The sequence below is a fragment of the Nymphalis io genome, chromosome 9 (genome assembly GCF_905147045.1).
Source record: "Nymphalis io chromosome 9, ilAglIoxx1.1, whole genome shotgun sequence".
NCBI lineage: Eukaryota > Metazoa > Arthropoda > Insecta > Lepidoptera > Nymphalidae > Nymphalis > Nymphalis io.
The window spans coordinates 6,607,999-6,632,156 of record NC_065896.1 but is presented as its reverse complement, the minus strand read 5'-3'; the positions used below and the strand labels follow the sequence as shown (position 1 = coordinate 6,632,156).

General features: G+C 31.6%; 1 protein-coding gene across 3 annotated transcripts; it reads right to left on the bottom strand.

The window, feature by feature from the left end:
* Positions 1 to 133: 133 nt before the first annotated feature.
* Positions 134 to 24,155, bottom strand: LOC126770719 (pH-sensitive chloride channel 2-like). Of its 3 annotated transcripts, none has more exons than XM_050490242.1 (8): positions 20,989 to 21,254; positions 6,377 to 6,569; positions 5,414 to 5,726; positions 3,178 to 3,330; positions 2,932 to 3,087; positions 2,192 to 2,357; positions 1,534 to 1,735; positions 134 to 1,131 (listed from the first exon to the last, which is right to left on the bottom strand). In XM_050490242.1, the coding sequence occupies exons 1-8, from the start codon at positions 21,057 to 21,059 to the stop codon at positions 883 to 885; spliced, it is 1,503 nt and encodes a 500-aa protein (XP_050346199.1). In that variant the 5' UTR covers positions 21,060 to 21,254; the 3' UTR covers positions 134 to 882. The 3 variants fall into 3 exon arrangements, 2 of the variants coding, with proteins under 2 accessions (XP_050346199.1, XP_050346198.1); XM_050490241.1 differs by having other exon boundaries at positions 135 to 1,131; positions 3,172 to 3,330; positions 20,989 to 21,252; XR_007669487.1 differs by lacking the exons at positions 134 to 1,131; positions 1,534 to 1,735; positions 2,192 to 2,357; ... (1 more) ...; positions 3,178 to 3,330; positions 5,414 to 5,726 and adding an exon at positions 24,010 to 24,155 and having other exon boundaries at positions 6,388 to 6,569; positions 20,989 to 23,767.
* Between the last annotated feature and the right edge of the window lie 3 nt (positions 24,156 to 24,158).

Below are 24,158 nucleotides of genomic sequence, written 5' to 3'. Positions count from 1 at the left end.
TAATTATATAGTCCAATAAAACCAAAAAATAATACAAAAAAAATGTATATATAGATAGACATTTTATTTAACTTTAATTTCAACAAACTTCAGATATAAATATTATTTATTAAACACTAAACTGGTAACTTAATTTTAAATAATCTCTTTCAAATCTAACCAATCCTTCATTACAAATAACATCTATTCTAACATAAATTGAATACTAAATCATATTTCTAAGCGCTACCAATTGATAATAATTAAACGATATAATTAATTGGAGACGTTCCTTATCAAAATGCAATTTTTATTAGAACATATATTTTTAATATCAATATAATAAATACCTATTCTAAGTTATATTGACTATTTTTACTCGATGACTTTCATTAAACTCAACAACAATATAAAATAATAAATTGGAACCCACTTTCGACAAGATTCTGAATATTATTTGAAAAACTGGAGATATTGTAATTATATTATCAGACCTTATAGATAAAAATGTCTTCAGAGAATGTTATCGTTTTTATTGTTCATCCTTGAACTTACACTTTTTACACTCGAGCTATTTAGCCCTCAGATTACTTTACAAGAAAAAAAGACAGTTAGTAATAATATAATAAAAAAATGGCTTTTTCTACTTAAATTCGACTAGTTACTAGACCTTCGATGACGATAAAAGGTTAAGTAAAAAATGCCTATTTACGAAAAACTTTCTAAAAGATTCGAGAGTAGATTCTGTGAGACTAAAAGTATACATACAAAAACAATAATGATATCCTTATATCATAAAATAATTAAATAAGTTTAATAGATATACATAATTTATATTGATAGTACATTATAGGAACAAGATTCCATAATCATTACTCTAGTCAAGTCTAAGTTATTAATGAATCATAGACAATAGACGAAAGTCCAGTAAACGATGTTGAAGAATATGAAAAGAAGAGGGAACAAGAGACGGGATCGCTTATCTATCCAAGTGGCGATCTCTTGCGGGGTCATCTGAGTCCACGTGTGGTGTTGGGGGGGCTCGTCGGATCCCTCGCTGCCGTTGTTGCGAGGCTGTCTGCCACCCGAAGCTATCAGGTCGTCGTAGCTCTGCGTTGTGATTGTTGGCAAGTTGATTGCAGATGGGAAGCTCTGTTTTATTAATTAACATTATCATAAATATACAATTTCAGAATACATTTAAAAATATTTTTATTCTGTTGTATTATACGCTTATTCAATTCTAAACAAATACAGTAAGTGTTACTATTTATTTACCTCTTCCAGTGAAATGGTTGCATAGAACAATAAAAATGTTTAAGATAAAAAGTTCAAGAAAAATAAAGTATACACTTAAATTATTTTATTAATATTAAGGAATACAACTATTGTTATATTGTTGTATGTTTGCTAGCTTATGTTCCAATTATCGAGGTAATATTTTGGAGCAGTAAACCTCATTAGTTAAAATACAATACACAACACATACTGTAAATTACTTTTGTATTTGTTTTCAATGATATAAAATCGTCCACGACTCGTATTACAACTCACATGTACGGTAAGGTAGTTGTTGTATCCGGGCCCGGCGGGGTCGCTGCTGGTCTCCTGTTGCAGCGAGGAACACGAGCGCGACTTGCTGAGCTGGGGCGACGACTCCCGCAACTCCTTCTGCAGCTCCTTGCGCGCCAGTCGAGGCGTGAGCGTGCTCTTAAGTATGTATTTGCTGTTTACTTTCTTCAAACTCACCACTTTCCTATAAATAAAAATAAACCTAATTAAGTATGCGTTATTTGAGTAGATTTTAGTGCATTGGTTTATTATGTTGATTTCTCGTAAATTTTTTTCTGAATATAAATCTCATCTTATCTCATAATCGCCAGTCCTCTGCCTCATTTAATTGTGTTCTTTGGCATCCGGTCAACTGCCTGATGTTCTCAGAATTATTCCGACATTGAGAATGTATTCGATGAAATGGTTTCCCGACACCATTTGATTGAGGTACAAAACAAATAATGTTTTATTGTTATGAATAAAAGTGGCAAAAGATTATTTGGTTATATTCTGCCAGAACTACATGGCTCTTCACAGTGTGTACAATTCCATCTCCAACTTGAAATGAACTCGGGTAAGAAAATAGGTCCCTATGACTATTTCTATCACCTCCACTATTTTCGATAGTCACGTCTTAATAAATTTAATATCAACTTACTTTCTACGCCAAATAGTGTTAACGAAAGCGAACTCCACCAAGGCTGAGAAGATGAAGCCAATGCAACCTAAGAACCAGATCTCACTGGCTTTGATGTAAGAAACTTTTGGCAGAGTCTTCGCTTGTGATGACGCGAGTGTGATAAATGAGAGCATCGTACTTGTTCCTATAATATAATAAATCACATTATTTTCTAATAATCAAATGGAAATAATAAAAAAAAGTTTGGATTGGGCTAGAATTATCCAAATAAAAAAATCACTATTATGAATGCCAGTGTCTATGGAGGTATTATACAGATTTAAATGATTCACAATTATCTCCATTCTGACGTTATTTAATTTGTAGCGTATTTTTGTAACATCATAAATGAGTTAAAAATGATCTACATAGAGTATCTAATTTTATTGGATTTAAGCCAGATGTTTTTAGAGTCGTCGATGAAGATAAATTATAACTTTAAAGCTTATTCAAATTCCGAAGATGCATTTTAACTTAAAAGCTCTGACACGTGATTATATAATTTATTATTGTTGGAACTAAAACTTTCAATTATTAACAATTTTATCTAATATACAAGCTGTATTATGTCTTTCATAGTTTTATAAATGTGGTGTTTTAGCCAAAAATGCTTAGAAAGTGCTTTTTAATATAATATTATTGTATACTAAAAGACTCCTTACGTATTTTTTTGAATAAACTAATAAAGGTTTCATATTGATTAATTACTTTTGCCTTACCTAAAGTGATTCTTGGTGCTGAGGCATCAGCTTGCAACCAAAACGTGACCCACGACATAGCAACAATCATCATTGATGGAATAAAATAATCCATAAGATAGTAACCAACTTCTCGGCCCAATTTAAAAGTAAACTTCAATGCACTATAGTTGCCAGCTGAAAATAATAATAATATTTTTGAATTACTTCTTAAACATTACATCATAAAATTACACCCACAAACATATAAAATGACATTACATCTACCTCCTAGGCGCATATTGACTATATCGCCTCTAACAACGGACTCGTTCGTCCAAAAATCTAGGAGAGAGTATTCAGTTAAGTGTAGTTCAGAAGAAAGTCGGACTGGATTGTCCTTTTCCCACATTAAACGTAAAATAGAAGCGTTGTATTTCCCTGAAAAAATGATCAAAATTATATGAGCTTCTTACATTATATATTCTTACATTTTATATTTAACTATATTTTTATTTTAATATATTAATTTATACATATGTACATTGAGTAATAATTATAAGAGATTTGAGTATTTTTATAAGGCTAAATATGTTATCAACAGCCAATCATTGTCCACTGCTGAACATAGGCCTCTCCCAAGGTGCGCCAAAGCTCCCTATCCTCCGCCTTCCGCCATCCAGTTGGTGCTCGCCACCTTTTTAAGTTCATCCGGTCCACCTGGCTGGAGGGAGCTACGCTGCGCTTGCCGATTCGCGGTCTCCAATCTAGGACTCGTCTGCTCCAACGGCCATCGCTCCTACGACATACGTGACCAGCCCACTGCCACTTCAGCCTGCTTATTTTGCAAGCTATGTCGGTGACTCCGGTTTTTTTCCGGATAATCTCATTTCTGATCTTATCCTTCAAAGATACTCCGAGCATAGCTCGCTCCATATCACGCTGAACGACGTTGAATTTGTGGACTAGTCCCGCAGTTAGTGTCCACGTTTCGGCACCTTATGTCATGGCAGGTAAGACGCATTGGTTGATGACTTTCGTCTTCAAACATTGTGGTATAGACGACTTGAGGACTTGACGAAGGTTGCCAAATGCTGCCCATCCCAAGCGAATTCTTCGATCGGCTTCCTTCTCGAAGTTGTTCCTACCGACTTGTATTATCTGTCCTAGGTAGGTATATTCACTAACAACTTCGAGAGGTTTCCCCTCGACGTATATCGGTCCCGGCACGACATGCCTATTGAACATGACCTTGGTCTTCTCCAAGTTTATACCGAGACCGACACACCGGGAAGACTCGCCTAGGCTACGCAGCATTTCGGTGAGCTGTTCCAGCGACTCTGCTATGATGACGATATCGTCGGCAAATCGAAGCTGTGAGATGTACTCGCCGCTTACATTGACTCCATACCCAGTCCAATCCAGCGTCTTGAAAACGTCTTCCAACGCGTTGGTGAACAGTTTCGGGGATATTACATCCCCCTGTCTCACCCCTTTGCGCAGTTGGATCGCCTTCGTCTTACGGTCCTGGATGTGGACAGTCATTGTAGCGGCGTTGTACAGACATCTCAGTACCTCGACATATCTCCAATCGATATGACATCTCTGCAATGAGTCGAGCACTACCCAGGTTTCGATGGAGTCGAAGGCTTTCTCGTAGTCCACAAATGCCATATACAGCGGCTGATTGTACTCTTCGGTCTTCTGCACAATCTGCCAAACAGTATGGATGTGGTCCACGGTGCTGTAGCCTGATCGAAAGCCAGCTTGCTCTGGGGGCTGGAACTCGTCAAGTCGTCTGGCGAGACGGTTCGTGACGACTCTTGAGAACAGCTTATACATGTGATCAGGAGGGAGATTGGTCTGTAGTTTTTCAAGAGGGTTTTATCACCTTTCTTGAAAAACAGTACCACCTCACTCCCGCTCCACGTTTCCGGGGTCTTGCCATGTTGGATGACGGAATTAAAGAGGCTTGCTAGCTCTTTTAGGACCGGAGTCCCGCCTGCCTTAAGCAACTCTGTTGTGATTCCGTCATCTCCCGGAGCTTTGTTGTTTTTAAGCTGTTCTAGAGCCGCCCTAATCTCGCCTTGGTCAACGACCGGGAGCTCCTCGGAGTAATGGCGCGTAAGAGGGGCGCGTTTGTTAACAATACTGATTCCCACGGGTTTATCCGATCTTGAAGAGAACAATTGTCCATAAAACCTCTCTACTTCTCCGACAATCTCAGGCCTAGAGGTAACGACCCCACCATTTTCAGTTTTAAGTTTTGTCAGACGCGGCCTCCCAAACTTGCGAGTGAACACTTTCGATCCCCGATTTTGCTCAATCGCAGCCTTGATGGCACGGGTATTGGAGCGTCGGAAATCGCGTCGCGTCAGCGTTTTTATTGTTCCGTCCCTCCCTCGTAAAACCGTCCCTCAGTCGCCTCTTACGACACCCACGGGATGAGATTGGGGGAGTACTATTCTAAGCCGGTACTCCACGGCACATATGTTATGTTATGTAATTAATTATTTAAACTTACAGCTCTCTAGATTCATTGAGCACTTTTGGTCGTCAAACGGAAACTTCTGGAGATTCATCCAGCAGTATAATACTGCTTGCATTCGACGGCTGAATAACACCTCTCCATCGGGTGCTATTGAGATTAGTACATCCTTACTATCGGTTCCCATAAGACTTGACGATTGTTCGTTGGACATGTATAAATGGGGAACCCAAATTCGCTGTCGGAGATCGCTTTCTCCGATAATTTTCGTACGTTCAGGTGAATATAAGGTGTAGGCAAGCCGCGCGTCCGTCCATCTTAGTTGTAGAAGGAAATGCAATTTGAAATTCTGTAAATAATAAATTGTAAATAATTAAAAATATTATTACATAGTATTGCTTACAGAGTGATATTTACCTCGTACAAAATAATTAAAATATGTTTATAATATACAACACAAAATATAATAAGAAAAAATATTATTAGGTATACAGTATTGATCCCAGCGCTAAATGTACCCATATATAACACACGCACATTACAAAATATTTTGCATCACGTTCTTTTTAAAGAACAAAAGTACGTCTGTTCTTGTGTACATTGGAAAAATCGTGTAATATCTTTAGACCTAATCCAAATTGCAGAAGTAGTCCGGTAGGTAATTTGTATTTACAGAAAATGTTTAATCTTTATTATATGATAAGGATTTGTCACACCGTTTTAATTACAGTGTGACAAACAAAAACAGTAACAAAAGTTATTATTTACTTTGATTGTTACCGTGATATTAACTTTTTTGTAAATATGTTGAAGTTCTATAAATCGTACACAACCCGGTAAAAAACAAAACTTAACAATGTTTTTTATAATATAAATATGATTTACTATAAATAAAAAGCTGCAGATAGAAGTGCAATAGTGCTTTATAACTATATTATTACAATACAAGTAGATACAAAATATTAATTATTACATATTTGTATTTATTAATTGACTTACCAAATCGTGTGCTTCAGCTGGTTGTATAAAGTATACGTAAGCGCTGGCATGTACATACACCACTTCCCCTGTCTGATAAGTTGGGAGAAGCAGTCGGTCATAACGGCACTCGTGGGCCAGGCGTGACAGGAACTCTGACTGCGTGTAGCTGTCTCCCTTGTCGAGAGAAGGACACTCCAACACAGGATTCTGTCTGAAATGTATTAATTGTAAATTAAGTAATAATAAAACTTTTAAACCAACAAGTAAAATATAATTATAAATTGAAGTTTATGATACTGTACAATGTATTATATTGATTACATAAAACTTTAAACTTTTAGGTATATAATCGAATAGTGGTGTGGGTTAAGAAAGCAGTTTTACCCGTAATAATTTCAAAGTAAAGTAATATGTAGCAACTTTAGCTAAAGTATTAGTTAAATCTATTATTAGACGTTAAATGGAATTTCGATTTTAAATTAAGAATCAAGTAAATAACAGATAAATCAGCTTGGACATATTTTTGCATTTGTAGTAGGGACTAAAATCGAAATAAAACTAGGTTGCTCTAGCCATCTCGTGCCTTGAATTCTCGCATAAGTTGCGTTAGAAGTTGTATTTTTTACTAATTAGTTCACTACAAAATATACGAGAAAAATATAAATACAGTATATAAACGAATTATCATTATTTATCGGATAAAATCGAGGACGACGAAGACTACGAAATATCTCCAAAAATTTAGTTTAATATGTATAATATATTATTCTTATGTATCTACAAAAACAAATGGAAATATATTCCCTTTTATTAATTATATGGAGATATTTATAATAAATAGGATTAGTAGTAATGTATTTTAAGCCGTCAACAAATAAAGCGATCCGGTGTTACTAGTGGTACAAATTGCAAAGAATTTTTATTTGCATAAAACATTTAAAATTTTATATGAAAAAAGAAATAAAAAATGTAATAGGAAGATTTGTCAAATTCAAGTAGCATTAACTAACAGCTGGTATTCTTGCCACGATTCCATGCTGTCATGTACAGTAGCTATTTTTAATTTGATTTGTAAATACTTAATTATTAATAATAATTTATTCAATCAAAATACTATAAATAAACTGTTCAATGGAATTAGCTGATTCTTTAGATAATTTTAAATAATAGTTTGTAAAATGATGATGATTGAAAGTTTATAAAAACAAAATAAAGTTTAGATTATTCCAATATAAGTTGAGCTTAGATCTATATGATCAATCATATTAAATAGGGTTCAGCTTATGGCGCGTGTATATGTAAAGCACGCCGATTGTCGCGCTGTTGCCTGTTGCATTGAGTTATTTGCAGCGAACGTACATATGTCGGAAACGCACAGAGCTCCGTAGTAAACCTCTGTCTGTATTCGTTTGTAATATATTTTATTAGGTTACACAATAATCATGTATAACGGAATAATTCATCTTGAAAAGTTAAAAAAAAATCCGCAGTAATATGTGTTTGTTATCTCTTAAGGTTGACTATAACCTTTTTTATGGTAATCAAATTTGTTCTAAAATAATGCATTATTTGCAAAGTCGTTTTTATAAACATGGCAATAATTCTTATGAAAGGTATCGAGATAAAATCATCATCTTAGAATTTTATAGTTTTGACATAGGTATTTCAACAGATATGTATGTTGTTCTTATACAGTTGAGTATGTTGTTTGACAATAATGATACTTAATTGTTTGTTTTCGGTTTGTAAATAACTTTTTAAGTTAAAGTTTATTGGTTAGATAGGTATTTCCTATCGTCGCCGCATATTTTTTTCTCATTGTTTCGTTTAATTAATATTTAGTCGGTTAGTTGAGAGTAAGTACTTATTTTTTCAATACACAAATTTACCTTTTAATTTAAAAAAGGACACAATTCCTGTGAACGTATCGTTTGCAGCCACAAGAAAATAAAGCACAGGGAAAAACATTCAAGTATGTCAATAGATTTAAGGGAATGCTGTTTTTTCATGGCCAATTGTATCTAGATCCGGGTGCGGTGAAAACCAATAAATACTAATATCCCACGTAAAATAAAACTAAAAATGTTGTATATACTGAAATATTATAAGTCTGCTCTTAGTGATTTCTTTAAGAGATACGCAGGTGAAACCGCAGTCATAGCTAGTTTACTAATATAACTAACTAATAGGTAGTCCAATTGGTGGTAGGGCTTTGTGCAAGCTCGTCTGGGTAGGTACCACCCACTCATCAGATATTCTACCGCAAAACAGCAATACTTGATATTGTTGTGTTCCGGTTTGAAGGGTGAGCGAGCCAGTGTAATTACAGGCACAAGGGACATAAAATCTTAGTTCCCAAGGTTGGTGGCGCATTGGCTGTAAGCGATGGTTGACATTTCTTACAATGCCAATGTCTAAGGGCGCTTGGTAACCACTTACCATCAGGTGGCCCATATGCTCGTCCACCTTCCTATTCTATAAAAAAAAAAGGTACCACCCACTCATCAGATATTCTAACGCAAAACAGCAATACTTGATATTGTTGTGTTCCGGTTTGAAGGGTGAGTGAGCCAGTGTAATTACAGGCACAAGGGACATAAAATCTTAGTTCCCAAGGTTGGTGGCACATTGGCTATAAGCGATGGTTGACATTTCTTAGAATGCCAATGTCTAAGGGCGTTTGGTGACCACTTACCATCAGGTGGCCCATATGCTCGTCCACCTTCCTATTCTATAAAAAAAAAAAAAATATTCAACATTTTTATTTTTTATTTTTTCCGTCATTAATAGCTACCTCTCACCACAAAGTGACATATAATTTATGACTAAGTATGCATAAGCGATTGTGGTTTCTCCAATATATCCATAGCTTTGTCTTATTTTAATTAGTATTTCCAATTAGATTGATAAAGATGCAAGATGATGCATGTAAAAGATATCTATGTATATATAAGTATCTTAAGACTTTAATAAGAAGTATATCTATTTAAATATATAATAAAAAAAACGCACGCTGAATCGCGAGCTAGTCTACATAATAAGTTATTATTATTATTATAAATTTCGCAGATTGATGCCGTAAGGCATAGGCGTTTTTGCAAGAGCTATAACACAAGTTTCAAGAAACTACAAAGGTTGTTTTTTTTTGTTCAATGATCGTTATCGTTCTTTGAACCAAAGATATAATAATAATTAATATCAAGTTTTATACTATTCGTTATAATTTTTTGACAAATATGTTAAGGTATCTGGCACAGTACCCTTAACTATTAACTATCAAATGTCGCGTAATACTTATCGATATATGTCGATCGTTGAATTATTTAAACGTATAAATATTTTATTATACGGAAATAACAGACACTCACATGCACAGAGCAAATATATGTAACGTTGTATCTTAATATTTACATTAAATGCTAAATCACGGTAGGCATTCGGTAATTAAGTACTTATTCTAATAACAATACTTCAATGTTTAAAGAAAGATGTTATTCTAAGGTAATATATGGATTCATGGAGCTGCAAGGTCGAGGGAACTTACTACTAACGGCAACTATGCTAATATTTGTCGTTCTAGATAACATTGTGAACGAATTAACTGAGATATCAACGAGATTTGCTCTAAGATTAATCGCTAAGCTGCTTGCTACATGTGAACTACATTTATCTACTTACATATTTATGTTGGAACAAAGTAGACATTAACGTCAGTATCTGCTTTTACCAGCATGTTTACCAATGTTGTAAATATTGAAATTAAAAAATGAACCTATGCAAGATATTACTGTAACTGTAATTATATATGCATAACATAATTTCTTTATATGGTTTAAGCCAAAAATTGTTATGTGAATACCGCAATAAGTTTTAAATTATGAATCGGAGAAAGGCCGGTTTTAAATAATTCTTTATATGGTTTCTCTCAGAAAAAATATGTTTCTACTAAAACACGAAAAACAAATGTATTTAAATGTAGATAACGAATGATGCATATAGAATGTTTTAAAATATAATACGATAATTTATCAGTGTAGTCGGAACATTCTGAGGTGAAAAAATAACAAATTTAACTAAATCGCTTTCAAGTCTATAAATATCCCAAGATAGTTTCTTCTTTTTTTTTTAAACTTTTGTTCTTCGAGTATTTTAAAAAGCAATATCGCTTCATTACGAAATATAATTATAGAAATGATATAGTAGCTGCTGCTAAGTAATTCGAATAAGTATGTAATTAGTAGGTGCCTTGTTGATTTACAGGTAGTATAAATTGATAGTTACAGTTGATATCGTCATAATGGAAATAGTAGATGTCGCTTTTTATCCATATAATTTTATTTTAGCGTTGTCCTTTTTTATTTATTAATGTTGAATTTTTACGACCGGTTAATAGGCAATTGTATATAAACATTTTTCTAAAAAAAGGTATAACTGTTAATATAATAATAAGTATTATACTGTTTACTTTTTAAGATCATTAACCGAAGTTGCAATTGATATTAATAAAGTTAAGTTAGCTATAAAATTATAATTATAGAATATTTTTTTTATTATTTTATCGTAGGCTTAAAAGGATACAATGTATTGTATAAACTATATAAGTTCATTACTGCACTACTGTAACCGTATTTACATTTAAACACTCTACCTACCTCATTGTTTCTGATAACATGATATCATATTAAAATCATATATACACAATATTTAATCCAAGCAAACGACTAAATTTAAATTTGCAGAAGATAGTATATTTTTAATAAATACATAAAGTTGACTCACAGCAATAAATTTATTATGATGAATCACAGTACATGTATTTGTAAGCCATAACTATTTTATCGAGATTTATATAAAATATGTAGACTGCTTTATATACCGAGTGTTTCAGTCATTAAAAACCTTTACCAAAATGATATATAAAGCCAAATATCATGTAAGGAGAAATGTCTTTAAAGTGAATTGAATTGGGCTTGGATTAATTTATTATTAATAAAAAATGATATTAATGATTAATGCATATTATTAAATTATAAAACGGAGTGACTGACGACTTAACGAATACTGGAGTATTCGTTAATTTAAACTGTTTATATAAATCTAATGAATTAATGAAACATCATGAAATCTAAGTAAGGACTTTTTTTAGATTATTCTCATTACATCTACATTCTAACTACTAGCAGTCTTACGTTCAATTTGATCATATAATTTTATGTACATATTTGTTTTAAATCGCACTAAAAACATTGTTTCAGAATAATATTTTAAACGGAACGAAATCGTGATTAATATAACGAGCATTATATATTATAGATTGAGTGTTGCCTCTGTTACTATTTATTGACTAACCATATATTTATTAACACGATTAAAGTAGTAAGATAATCATAAAATGTAGAACATAAATTTAATTATCTTTACGTGCATATGACTAAAGAACTGAGCAAAAATTTTACAACTGCCTCGTTGGTGCCTAGCATGTACAGCTGTAAATCAGAGGTTTTGAGTTCAAATCCTGGCTCGGATTTATTTCAGTTATTAGGTTTTTTTTTGTCAAGAATATGACAGTCTGGGAGTTGAAAGTTGTCATCGTTACGTTCATTGCTATTAGCCCTGCGCCTGATCTCGTGGATTATAGTCCCTCATTATAGAAGGAATGTAGAGTGCACCTGTTTTTGCACAACTTTTAAACTTTTACACTTTCTGCATACTTATTGGTTTTCTATGTCTAAGTGTATCAATATAATGTATATATAAAATATTAATAATATTTTACCCTAAAATTTTCACAGTCTTACGTCATATTAAACAACCTTATGTTACTTTAAAATTTAAGGACAAAAAAAAACATCCTTGATATCATTATTTTAATAGATGACATTTAATATTTATGATTGCCAATCTATCTTCACTTCACACGCACACGTAAATTTGCTCTAGTTAAGTTTATCTCGTGAAAATGGTACTACAAACTTTGTCATCATATTTTATAATTAAAGTATGATAAAACGTTTAATTTTTATAATATTTTTGTGGTTTCGAATTTTATCTTTGCTGACACGAAATGAGAACCTAATATAAAAGTGTATAAAATATTTGATTTGAAACATTATAATTTTTAAACATTACCTATGTTTTTGGCGATGTAGGGAATCGTTAACATTTCTTATAATTATGATAAATTCATACAATACGCAACTTTTATGCTCATTACATATGTACATATTTACTTAAAAAATGATTAATTTTAATGTTGGATAATTGGTCTGAATGTACTTTGGTCTACCTATTAGTAGTAGGTACTTTCATTCAACGGACGACGCCATTGCTTATTACTACGGAATAGATTGTCTAAAAGTTTTTATGGGTCACTATTTTTTCAGAGATTTTATATTTTATATAAATTGGGATATGACAAAATACAAAAAAAAAAATAATATTGTCATTTCAACTCAAATATTGTTTTGATGCTAAGGCGGATTAAAAATAACAATAACTTCAACTTTAGGAGATTTTTAGTTTAAAGTTAATATATTTTACTATAAAAATAATATTACTATTAGTAAATTAATAATAAGGTAAGTTAAAGTAAGACTTATTCAATACGATACTGGCATTTACATAATATGTTTAAAAGTTACAGTATTATAATTTATAATAAACACTGTAATGAAAGGAAAAAAATAGTGTCGTTAAAATTAAAACTTTTAAAAATATACCTAACATAAAAGCTTTTTCACCAGAAATAAGAATATAAATCGTGATTTTATAAATTTTGCAACGTATTTCAGTAACAAATAACGAATTTGAGTAGTTTAAATAAAAAATTTAAATGTTAGTGCCAAATTTTATTGTATCGTCGGTGAAGCGTGCCCGGCTGATTGGTATTAATATTTTTTGCATACATTTGTATTTATAATAATGATTGCTATATATTAGTGAAGTTTTTCCTAAAAATCATATACATACATAAGTATGCATAAGCAATCCAACCCACATCGTTCGTTTGAGGGTCCTTTCCGTTTAGTATTCTTGTCGCAAAATTAGCGAAGCCTTTACCTTAATCGCTAGGTCATTGATTCAGGAAATCGAATTTGGGTATAGTGAGTATTGATTTCAATCGATCATCCTTCATGTTAAATAAGGTCGAGATCACTTGACGAAGCACGCGCAGCCATCTGCATCAAAATAGATTAACGCTCATTTCTTTGAAAAGATATTGTTATGCTGGCACTTACTATTCACTTGTTATATGACTTGCCTGATATGCATAAACTATTGTTTTATAGTATTAAATACAAAAACATCGTCCTTGCTTTTTGTTATTAATATCGTTATTGTACCTACCTACCGTGATAATAAAAATAAGGTGCCATTCAGTTTGGTCACTACGTAACCGTAAGTAAGTATCATCATACATATGTTTGTTATTGGAAATTAAATTAAATATATGTACAAATACATCCAAATTCCATCCATCATCATAAATCCATTTCATTTTCCCTTTTAATTTAAATCAATCACATCATAATAATTTTATCTACTATTAGAAGATTGGTGTTACTAGAATTTAATAGTTTATGTATAATTGCTGTGCCTTGTATGTAATATACGTATTATATATGTAATCCATTAAGTTTACATTTATTTTCTTCAAGTCCCTGGTTCTTGGAACAAAATGACACAATAAAACTGCGATAAATACAAGTAGGTACTTACATCGGTCTACTTAGCTTCATGGTTACTTTTATTTCATGATACTTTAGCAAGGATACAAGACATCAAATAATGTAACGACTACTAATCAAGAGTAGATAAGTCTAAGGAAAATTGTTTTAATATAACATTGAACAAATGAAAAAGTTTAATCAAATAGAAATATGTTTAATGTCAGTGGTATTTTTAATGTGTTTTAATTTTATTTAATTCTGAGCGTTTTATTAAAAATATAAAGTACTCTAATGCTGTTAAAACCATTACTTAAAGTCTGTTTAGTATTTATTCCTAGTAAACTAACATAATTTAGACGATGAGGCTTCCTATTGAAATGAAATAAAGCAAATTTTAAAACAAATAAGATATTTTTATGTTTAACAACATTTTTTTATTGTGATTAGCAAAAAAGCATTTGAATTCACTTATACTGCCTAGATATAGTATTTCAAGTTCAACTACATTGTAAAAAATTCGATTACCTACTACCACTAATCGAAACACTATTAGCAAGAGGCGATGGTCGGTCTACCTTGACCCTGGTTGTGTTGTGACTACGGCGCACCTCAGTCATGTGATCGACGACGTCGCAGATTCTCAAATCTAACCAATCAGGAGGCCATAGAACGGCTTTAATAATAATTGTCTCCTCAAAGTATTAAATCTGATCTTAACGATTTTTGTGAATATAAGTTAATTTCTTTAATTAAATCTAACATTATTACATAATTACCTATTAACATTTTCAGCATTTTATAAGTATTGAGATTTGTAAGTAAAGCGTAAATATAATCGAAAATTCAGTTTGATAATGAAATAATTTTTTAAAAAAAAATAACATAAAAAGTCTCATAAAGTTTTTACATCTGCCTTTATAATATTGGTCATAATATATGCTGTAGATATCATTTGTGACCTAAACGTAGCTAAATTGCTATAAAAAACACCTTGGTCTTTATAATCCATTATACATTAATGGGTTGAGGTTAGGCCTAATAACCTATCATTACTCGTGTTTAATTTCATTATAAAATTTAAACTTAACGTCTTTAATTTACATAAAATATGTGACAATATTTCTATCGTGCACGGCACTGCATGCATGCATATGCATTTATATAAAAATTTGAACTCAAGCACCAAAAACTATAAGACTGAAGAGTTGGAGACAGGGAATTATTTAAATGATATATCGTTAGATTTGACGAAATGTATCGCAGGTGTTCATGGGCCGTGGTACTCACTTTCGATCAGATGAGCCTCTTGCTCGTTTCTCCCACTAACATAAAAAAATCGAGTAGTCTATTAACATAGCATGGGCCTATATTAACACAGTTAAAAATAAAACAACGACAGACTATCATGTGTGTGGCAATGATTTTTCACAATCAAATATTGCAATTTACAAATAATAAACCTTCACAGCAGTTGTAAATGCTTCTAAGTATTTTACAAATTTCTTGACACGTTAGTGAGCCACTTATTTAGTCTAGAATTGTTTATAACGTTTAAATGTAATCTATTAAAATTATTTTTATTATTTATCTATTAAACTAATATGTATAAGACATACAAAACGAGATAAACAGCTTCTCAAATCAAATAAAAATGGACCAATTTGAGTCTTACCACCTAGAATTGTCTTTCGTGAAAAAAGTAACAATAAGGTCACTCAGGCTTCCTCAATGCAATGTTTTAATTAACAAAAGATCTTTTTTAGTTGGTAATTATTTTATTTAACTGATAATGTTCGTAGGCCCTATATAAACACGTAAGAATATGTTGCTATATATATGAGTTTTAAGAGTTTGAAAAATGTTGTTAAAAATTAAAAGGTGCTTTAGATAAATTATTTTTTTAACAAAGGACAATGTAATTAAATTACTTTTGATGTTAATAGAAATGAAAATAAACTACAATTTCCTTATAATATATTTAGCGTGTCTTATGAATGTTTGTATGATATAGTATAAAAACAATTTAAAGATTTAACATTGACGCAAAATACCTAATTTTTATAATGTAGGCGTACCTAGTGCTAAACAATTACAGCGATTTATCGGACCGTGTCTTAAAACATTCTTGTGTCTTTTTATTAAGTAGTCCCATAATTACAATGATGATAGAACTAGGTGTCCGATTTATAATTCACTCCAAGATTATTTTATTAATTCTAATGATTAAGGTTAGGTTAGAAGCCGCAAAGGGTCTTCTTATACTTCCAAACATTTTCCGGTATTTTGCTAGGACTTCCGCTTTAGCTTTAATCCTGATTTGAAAGTTTACTTGTTTACACATATAGTAAGTACAATACCTAATTGGAATTAAAATATAAAACTCTACGGGATTATTAAAAAGCGCACAGAGCCATCCACTGCCTATTATAAAAAATTATTTTCAAGTTTTCTTATTATTTGATATTTAACCTAAAACAACTGAAGCACTTAGAAATCTTCAGTTAGGTAACCGGCCGGGTCGGTTTCTTCGGTTGGGATTCTTATCCAATAAAACGGCACGGATCAGAGAGGCTGCGGGATCGTGTCAATATAACACATCCGCGTTCCTTCCCGTGCCGAGTTCTGCTTTGGGAGACTTCTTTATCTATTTCGTGTGAGTTATGTTTTATGAGATAATAAAAAAGAGCACTAACTAAGCCGAAATAAATATTTCACACGAGCGGTCACGCAAAAGGATTTACTGATCATATTACGATAGATGTACCACCCTTACTGTAATATACATAGTCCTAATATTACGTAAATTAAATAGTTAATAATAATACTAACTAATAAAACAACAAAAATTAAACAATTCTATAAATTTTTTGAGCATATTTAATTATTTTGCCCAAATAAATATCACGGACAAGCTGATAAGAACTAATTTTTGTTTATAATTAAAATTAAGAAATAAATAAATTAATAACGCCAATAAAGAAGATCTGTGGAAATAATTTTATCGACTTTTTTATCGACACGTTATTTCTTAAACATTTTTTGTGTCTGCCAATTTATGTTAGATCATACTGGATGTTTTAAAATAAAACCCGTAAGCTTATTTACATTATAATAATATTGTAAATAAAATGATCAACTATAACAATAAAGTGTCAATAGCGCAACAGGTTCAATCTTTTCGGCTACTGTCGTCCATACTAGTACCAGCTTTAGGTACGCGTAACTGGAGGGGTCAATAGGAATATTAATTATTGCCTAAAACGGCCGTCTCTATTATTTTTTTTTAAGTAGCTTCATTGTGAAAATAGCCAGGAGGTATTCAATCATTTGTTAAGACTTCGTTGAATGATTTCCTGCCTGACCTAACTACTTACAAAAAAATCGGATAACGCTTGTAATCTGTAAAAACATAGATAATATATAACTAGAATAGTATTCACAAATCTTACGTCATAACATTCCGTTTGCAGACATATTTGATTTATGGTTCATCATTAGTATAATACTCTTTCAATAAATAAAATGATTAGTTTAAATAACAAACATTTACAAACAAATTACGCTACAACATTTATATTGTTTTAGGCTACACGTTGATGAGGTAGTTGAAAAATGCTATACCTCAGATATTCAGGCTTATACGGTGCCTTGGTTCTTCTTAGGGTTGAGGTGTTTATTCTGCTTCTATAACTTATCTTTGGTTATGACATGGAGTCACGCTCACACTGACTTATACACAAACGATCGAGTACAGTAACTGCCTGTGAATGTACCACTGCTGGCTAAGGCCTCCTCTCCCTTTTCGAGAAGGTTTGGAGCTAATTCCACCACGCTGCTCCAATGCGAGTTGGTGGAATACACATGTGACAGAATTTCAGTGAAATTCGACACATGCAGGTTTCCTCACTATCATCGGTACCCACGATCCTCGGTAAAGATTCAAGCGTTCTTACCACTAGGCCATCTCGGCTTATTAACGATCGTGTAGTATACTGATAATAATGGGAAAATGAATTTATTATAAAGTTACCTGTAATGCCCTATTCAAACGGAAAGCCAGTTTAGCACCTCATAAGGTTATGTTGGCCTGCTCCGATCCTGGCCTGTTCTGATGAGCTGGTTATATGATGGTATTGCTACCTTAAAATTGCCAGAAAACTAGTTCGAGGAGGTGACTTACACATAAGGGTTACGACTTTAAAAGCGATCATTCGTTCCACCACCGTTTCCGCGGAATTGAAACGCAAGCAAATATTGAGAAACATATAACCATAACGAATTAAAAAGTTAAAATAATCTAAGTAAATCAAATTATAATAGTTAATATAACATTTAAGAAAATAAATATATATTTTAAATTTACAAATTATTTCTTCATCGGAACTGGTTCCATGATAAGACCCATGTAGAGTACAAATTAAATACCCAATAGTAAAATCGACTTAAAATAAATTTTACATTCCCACTTCTGATTAGATACTAAAGAGATAAGTTTGCAACAAATCTAAACTACACCCTACATTAAATCTCATACGCATCTAGTGCTCACCAGGAATCAAATCAGCGTTTTTCGGTCAAACTCTACGTGTACGTAGCCAGTGAGCTATTTCGCTCTTAACTTTACAACTTAAACGTTTCCATTATCAATGTGACGTTGTTACACTAGCCATAATTAGATGGTTGGTTTATCGATATTGATTAAGTAATCTTAAGTATCTGAGCTCCTTGTACTTCGGTCTGAAGTACATCTTAATAAGATAATTATAGATATAAATTAGCTGGTCTCGTTTATTCATTCTAGTTTAAAATATATATATTTATTTATTTTAGCGTAGGTATATGGACAAAATTAGTTTATGATCAATTTAAATGGCAGACGCCACTGCCGTTATCAACGTTATTAACAGATTAGTATCTCACAAAAGATAATCTGATAAGCATGCGATGATCTTAATCCTTGGGTATGATGTTAAATTTTTTAATTTAGTATGTGAAATATTATTTAAGGATATATACCTAGTTTTATTTCTATATAAATATTTTTTTACGTAATTTGTTATCAAAAACTTATTAAGTCAATTAAAAATATCTGCAAAATTAAAATACCAACACCGATTGTTTTAAAGTCTCTATGTAGACAGACTTTTTGTAAAAAAAAGATAATTAATACCTGCCTACCATTTCTTTTATAGTAATTTTGATTATTTTGTATAAAACAGAAATGAATTTAATGCAAATATTTACCGTCCGTTTTAGTAACGTCCGATAATTAAAAACTGACTTACATACTCATTGTTAGTTTAAAATAATATCAACAGCGTTTTCATGATAGAGCAATTATTTAGTTTGTTTAAGAATCTTAATATTGATTTTTAGCTTTAACAATCGTTAATTATGGAACTGTTAATGAGCTATGCTCGTGACCATACCTCATTATTGTCACAATAGCATCAATGATACTTAAAACAGCGTAACGGAAGACGTGCACCTCTCTTATTTTATGCAAAACAAAACAAAAAATTAACAGCCCGAAGTCTGCTCAATAAAATAAATATCATGAAATTATTCACCCAGTTTTGGAATATTTAAGAATTGAAATATAGGTAATTAAGAATTTGTAACTATTTTCTGACAATCAAAAAATCGCTAACTAGTAAAGAGTTACGATTTTAATAATAATATTTTATAGTAGCTATTATATAATTTTCGGTGAAAACTATATAAGCTACACCGATTTTAGGCATTGCATATTTCTTAACATTATCCAAATTTGACTGCACCATAAATAAAAACAAATAACAATTTTTGAATCTACAGTCGTATTGTATGTATGCTGGACTCTATACTGGTGATGAGATGAGGGTAGGTAGAGAGAAGTACAAAATTGTAAACCACAATCAAAAGAAATTATGAAGGTATGATATAGAAAACTTTTTCTAAATTGTTGGTTAACTTTAGTTTTGTATGTAGTGCTTCTTCTTAGAGTAATCTTTGTTAATAGTAATATATATTTTATAAAAGTTATTAGGTATATAAGAAACATCACGCCTTTGAAGCGATGGAGAAACACATATGGTTAACGTGATTTTGCATAAGTAGCTATCGCTCTAATTATGATTAATAATGATTTTAGTTACGCCATTGAGTAGTCTTGCCGGTATACAATTTGTTATATTTTCGTATTCTTTTCAAGATCTGATTACAAAACGGTATGTAATATTTATTTTTTATTTGTTCTTTATCAAAAGATGTTTATGTTTAATTCTAGTTAACGAGACATTATAATATTAAAACTGATCGTGATGTCTATTAACATTTTGTATTACGCCTTGTGTTAGATCCTATAACTATCAAACGTACATTTGCGTCGCTCTACAACCTATTGTTTAATAACACCTATGTACGTGTTGTAAATGATATGTGCTTGGAAACAGAAAAAAAATAAAATTTCGATTAAACATTTTAATAAAAAATTATTTATATGAGCTCTACTTTTTATTGAATAATTAAATTATGTAAAGTCGATATGTAAACATAAAAAATATTATTGAAATGTAATAAAGTCATTACATTTTAAGGTTAACATGTCGAAATATCTATTAGGTGTAATATAACATTACTATACATTGGTTATTGTTTTGTAAAAAGTCCATTTATTTATAAATAAACAAAAAATGTAGTATAAAAAGATATTAAAATTTATATTTGTACCAAATTTTAGAAATCAAATTTGAATCCAAGCATTGTACGTGTATAAAACATGCGTCTACCCACAGATTATTTCGTATGACTGCTAGGTGTAGGGAGAAAGAAACATTGTTTTTTATTATTAATCTTTCATAAATTTGGATTTTTACCTATGATTTTTGTTTTGTTCTTAATGCTTCAGATTTAATATTTCATACCTATACCGTTTCGTTACTTTTATTACGGTATTTAAAATATAAACAAAATACTTACGATGGCTTTTGTCCTCTTGCACTATTTAAAATACAGATCATTACACTAATTAAAACAGTTTTTGAGCTCATGATGAATCTGTTAACATAATACGACAATAACAGCGCGCACAAAAATCGACGCGTCTGCTTCGCGTAATCGATTCACCACTACTGCCCTACTGCATATTAGGAAGCAGTTTTCACGGAAAGCGTATAAAGGTTGCGCAGGCGACGGAAATGTTTATCGTTTATGAGCTTTTACACACACCACGTAAATTAGCATTTCGCAAGTATAAGTTTTAATGACACAGTTTTTTGTGCGTCAGAGCAAACGTGCGCCATAGATAAGTGGTTTATAGACATTGTTAATTTTAAAGATTACAATTATGAATTAATGTTCAATTAAACAACGTTATAATTTTCAATTTTAATGTTGATCTATGCTTTTATCAGGATGAGGTTGCATACAGTTAACAGTATAAGAAATAAAATTTAGGTCTTGTAACAAATTAGTCAATCTTTCAAAATGCCGCTCAGTGTAAGGCAATGCACCTTCAATAAAGTTTGATAATGATGGTACTTTCAAATTACCTGATATTAATTCTGGTGCTAATATATTAAATACAAGTTGAGCTGCATGACAATTCTTATTGTTTGTATTCCACTCTGTTGCAAATTTTAACAAAGCTTCTTTTTGTGTATTGTTAATTTCTTTCAGGGTCTCTGTTAATTTTTCATGACCAAATTTTAAAACTTCATTTACAATTTTTAATACATGAAAAGGTCTTTCCATACGTAATGCTAATCTGAGAGCTTTGACTAATTTTTTGTCATGTAGTAAATTCATTAATTCTTGTTCTTGTAAAATTTGTTCTTCCCTTTCTTTGGCTAACTTTTCTCTTCTTTCTGTGGAGACATCTTTTAAAGTCACCAATTTAGAGTCAGATCCTCCGGTTATTATTATCTCCTCATTTTTATTAACTACCATCGACCAAACCTTGCCATCATGGTTGTCCAGTGACATTTTACATTCAGACGATTTAATATTCCATAGTTTAAGAAGACCATCTGCTCCACTTGACACTATTTGTTGTCCTTTACTTAAAAAGTCTACCTTAAGGACAGAGCTTTCATGACCTTCAAAAGTTTTCAAGCAACTTAAATCTGCAATTGACCACAATTTTAATGTACTATCAGCTGAAGATGTTAAAATGACTTGATCTACTGGTGAAAATCGCACACACCATATGCCTCTCCTATGTCCCTTTAATACTCCTAACAATGACAATTCATCATTCCAAAGTTTTGCTGTTTTATCTTGTGAGCCAGTTGCTATAATTTTGTCATTGGGTGATACAGCAACACAATTGATATCCATGTTATGAGCCAATTCTGTATGACTTGGTATAATTTTTTGATCACCAGAATCTCTGTCTTTTGGAACTGTCCAAATCTTTAAGCAATTATCTTGACTTACAGAAGTAAAAAATGTATCAGATATCTGTGAAGTGAAGACAGAGCCTACAGAGGCAGTGTGCCTTGCCCCAAATCCAAAACATTTTATTTCTAGAGTAGTCACCTGAGCCCATATTCGTACTGTATTATCTTTACTAGAAGATACGAAAATATCAGGTCTTGCAGGAAAGTTAGCTAGAGCTAAAACAATGTCTGTATGCCCTTTTAACAATTTACAATCCATACTTCCTAGTTCATAATACTTCAAATCTCTACTATTTGTAGCTACAACAATATGTGATTCATCTTTCCCAACAAATATTATGTCTAATATTTCATCTGTAAATCCAATTATTTGTTTTATACATGTAAATGTTTCCAAATCATGAACTATAATATTATGATCAGCTGTAACCACTGATATCATATTTCTTGCTGTATTGAATATCAAATTAGTGATTGCAAGGCCACCTTCTTCAGTAGATGAAGATACAAGACTATTTGATTGTTCAAACATAAGGCAGCTCATTTGTATGTTCCATATTTTTATAATCCCCTTTTCACCAGCACAAGCAACATAAATTCCTTCTGTCTCTAATTTCTTTTTAAAATTTGGTATTTTGAAAGTTGGTGGCATAAGTATTGTTGCTTCTATACTTTCATAAACAGGTAAAACTTTAACAGGCTTACTTTCACCAAGTTTCCAAAGAATTAAAACTCTATCTCTTCCGGAACTTATCATATACTCATTATCTGGAGTAAATTGTAATGAAGTTACTTTGCTAAAATGACCAGTATATATAACATTTTCTTTACCAGATTTAGAATCCCATGATCTTATTTTTGTATCATCAGCAGCTCCAAAAATAAGTTGTTTGGAAAAATCTGGGTGATATTTAAGAACAGTGAATACACCCATGGCTCCTTTTAAACTACTTGTACAAGTATGAAAATTGATGTCCCACAATCTTATATTTCCATCAGTTCCACCTGATGCAATATTGGTATCATTAGAATCAAACGCTAGCTTGGCAACTGCTCCTTTGTGACCAGACCGCCATAATTTTCGTTGTTGTCCCGTTTCTCTATCCCAGAGCTTTAACAATCCACTTTTATGTGCGGTTACTATAGTTTGATTGTCATGAGACATTTGGAAAGTGTATATTTGATCACTGTCATCTTTTTCATCCAGTGATTCTCCTATTGTAAGTGTATTGCAAAGTGTGTTTACATCAATAACTTTTATAATGTCATTGCACTGGCATAGAAAATGCCCACCATCAGTTGTCCACTGAATATCACCACCAGTGTAGAAAGCTTCATATTCACCTGTTTTCTCATATCTGCAAAATTATAAAATTGCTGAATTATTTAGGTTATAAATTTCCTCTTTATTAATTAACTAATCGTTAATGAAATTCATAAATTATTTTCTTTAGATTTTTATTTGCTAGTTTTCCTTTATTACGTTTAAATCTTATCTGAAAATAAGTTTATACAAAAATCAAGAAATAAATATGATTACCGAAAACAACACATTTATATCAAAATTATGAAATAACTGCCGATTCGTAACATTACTTACATTTCTTTTAATGAGCTAGTCATATTTACGGCACTTTGTGTCTGTAATTAATAATTAAATGTATAATATTGTAATATGAATTGCACGTGGGTCAGATGTAAATATATAACATGTCGCCTTTGTATTTTAAAATTTGACACTGTCACACT

Bases quoted from the DNA above. Each gene is read 5' to 3' on its own strand.
- LOC126770719 (XM_050490241.1), bottom strand. From the start codon at position 21,059: ATGAGCTCAAAAACTGTTTTAATTAGTGTAATGATCTGTATTTTAAAT. The intron at 6,570-20,988 runs GTAAGTATTTTG...AATACATTTCAG, and splicing joins GCAAGAGGACAAAAGCCATC to ACAGAATCCTGTGTTGGAGT. The intron at 3,088-3,171 runs GTAATGTCATTT...TATTATTTTCAG, and splicing joins TATGCGCCTAGGAGGTAGAT to CTGGCAACTATAGTGCATTG.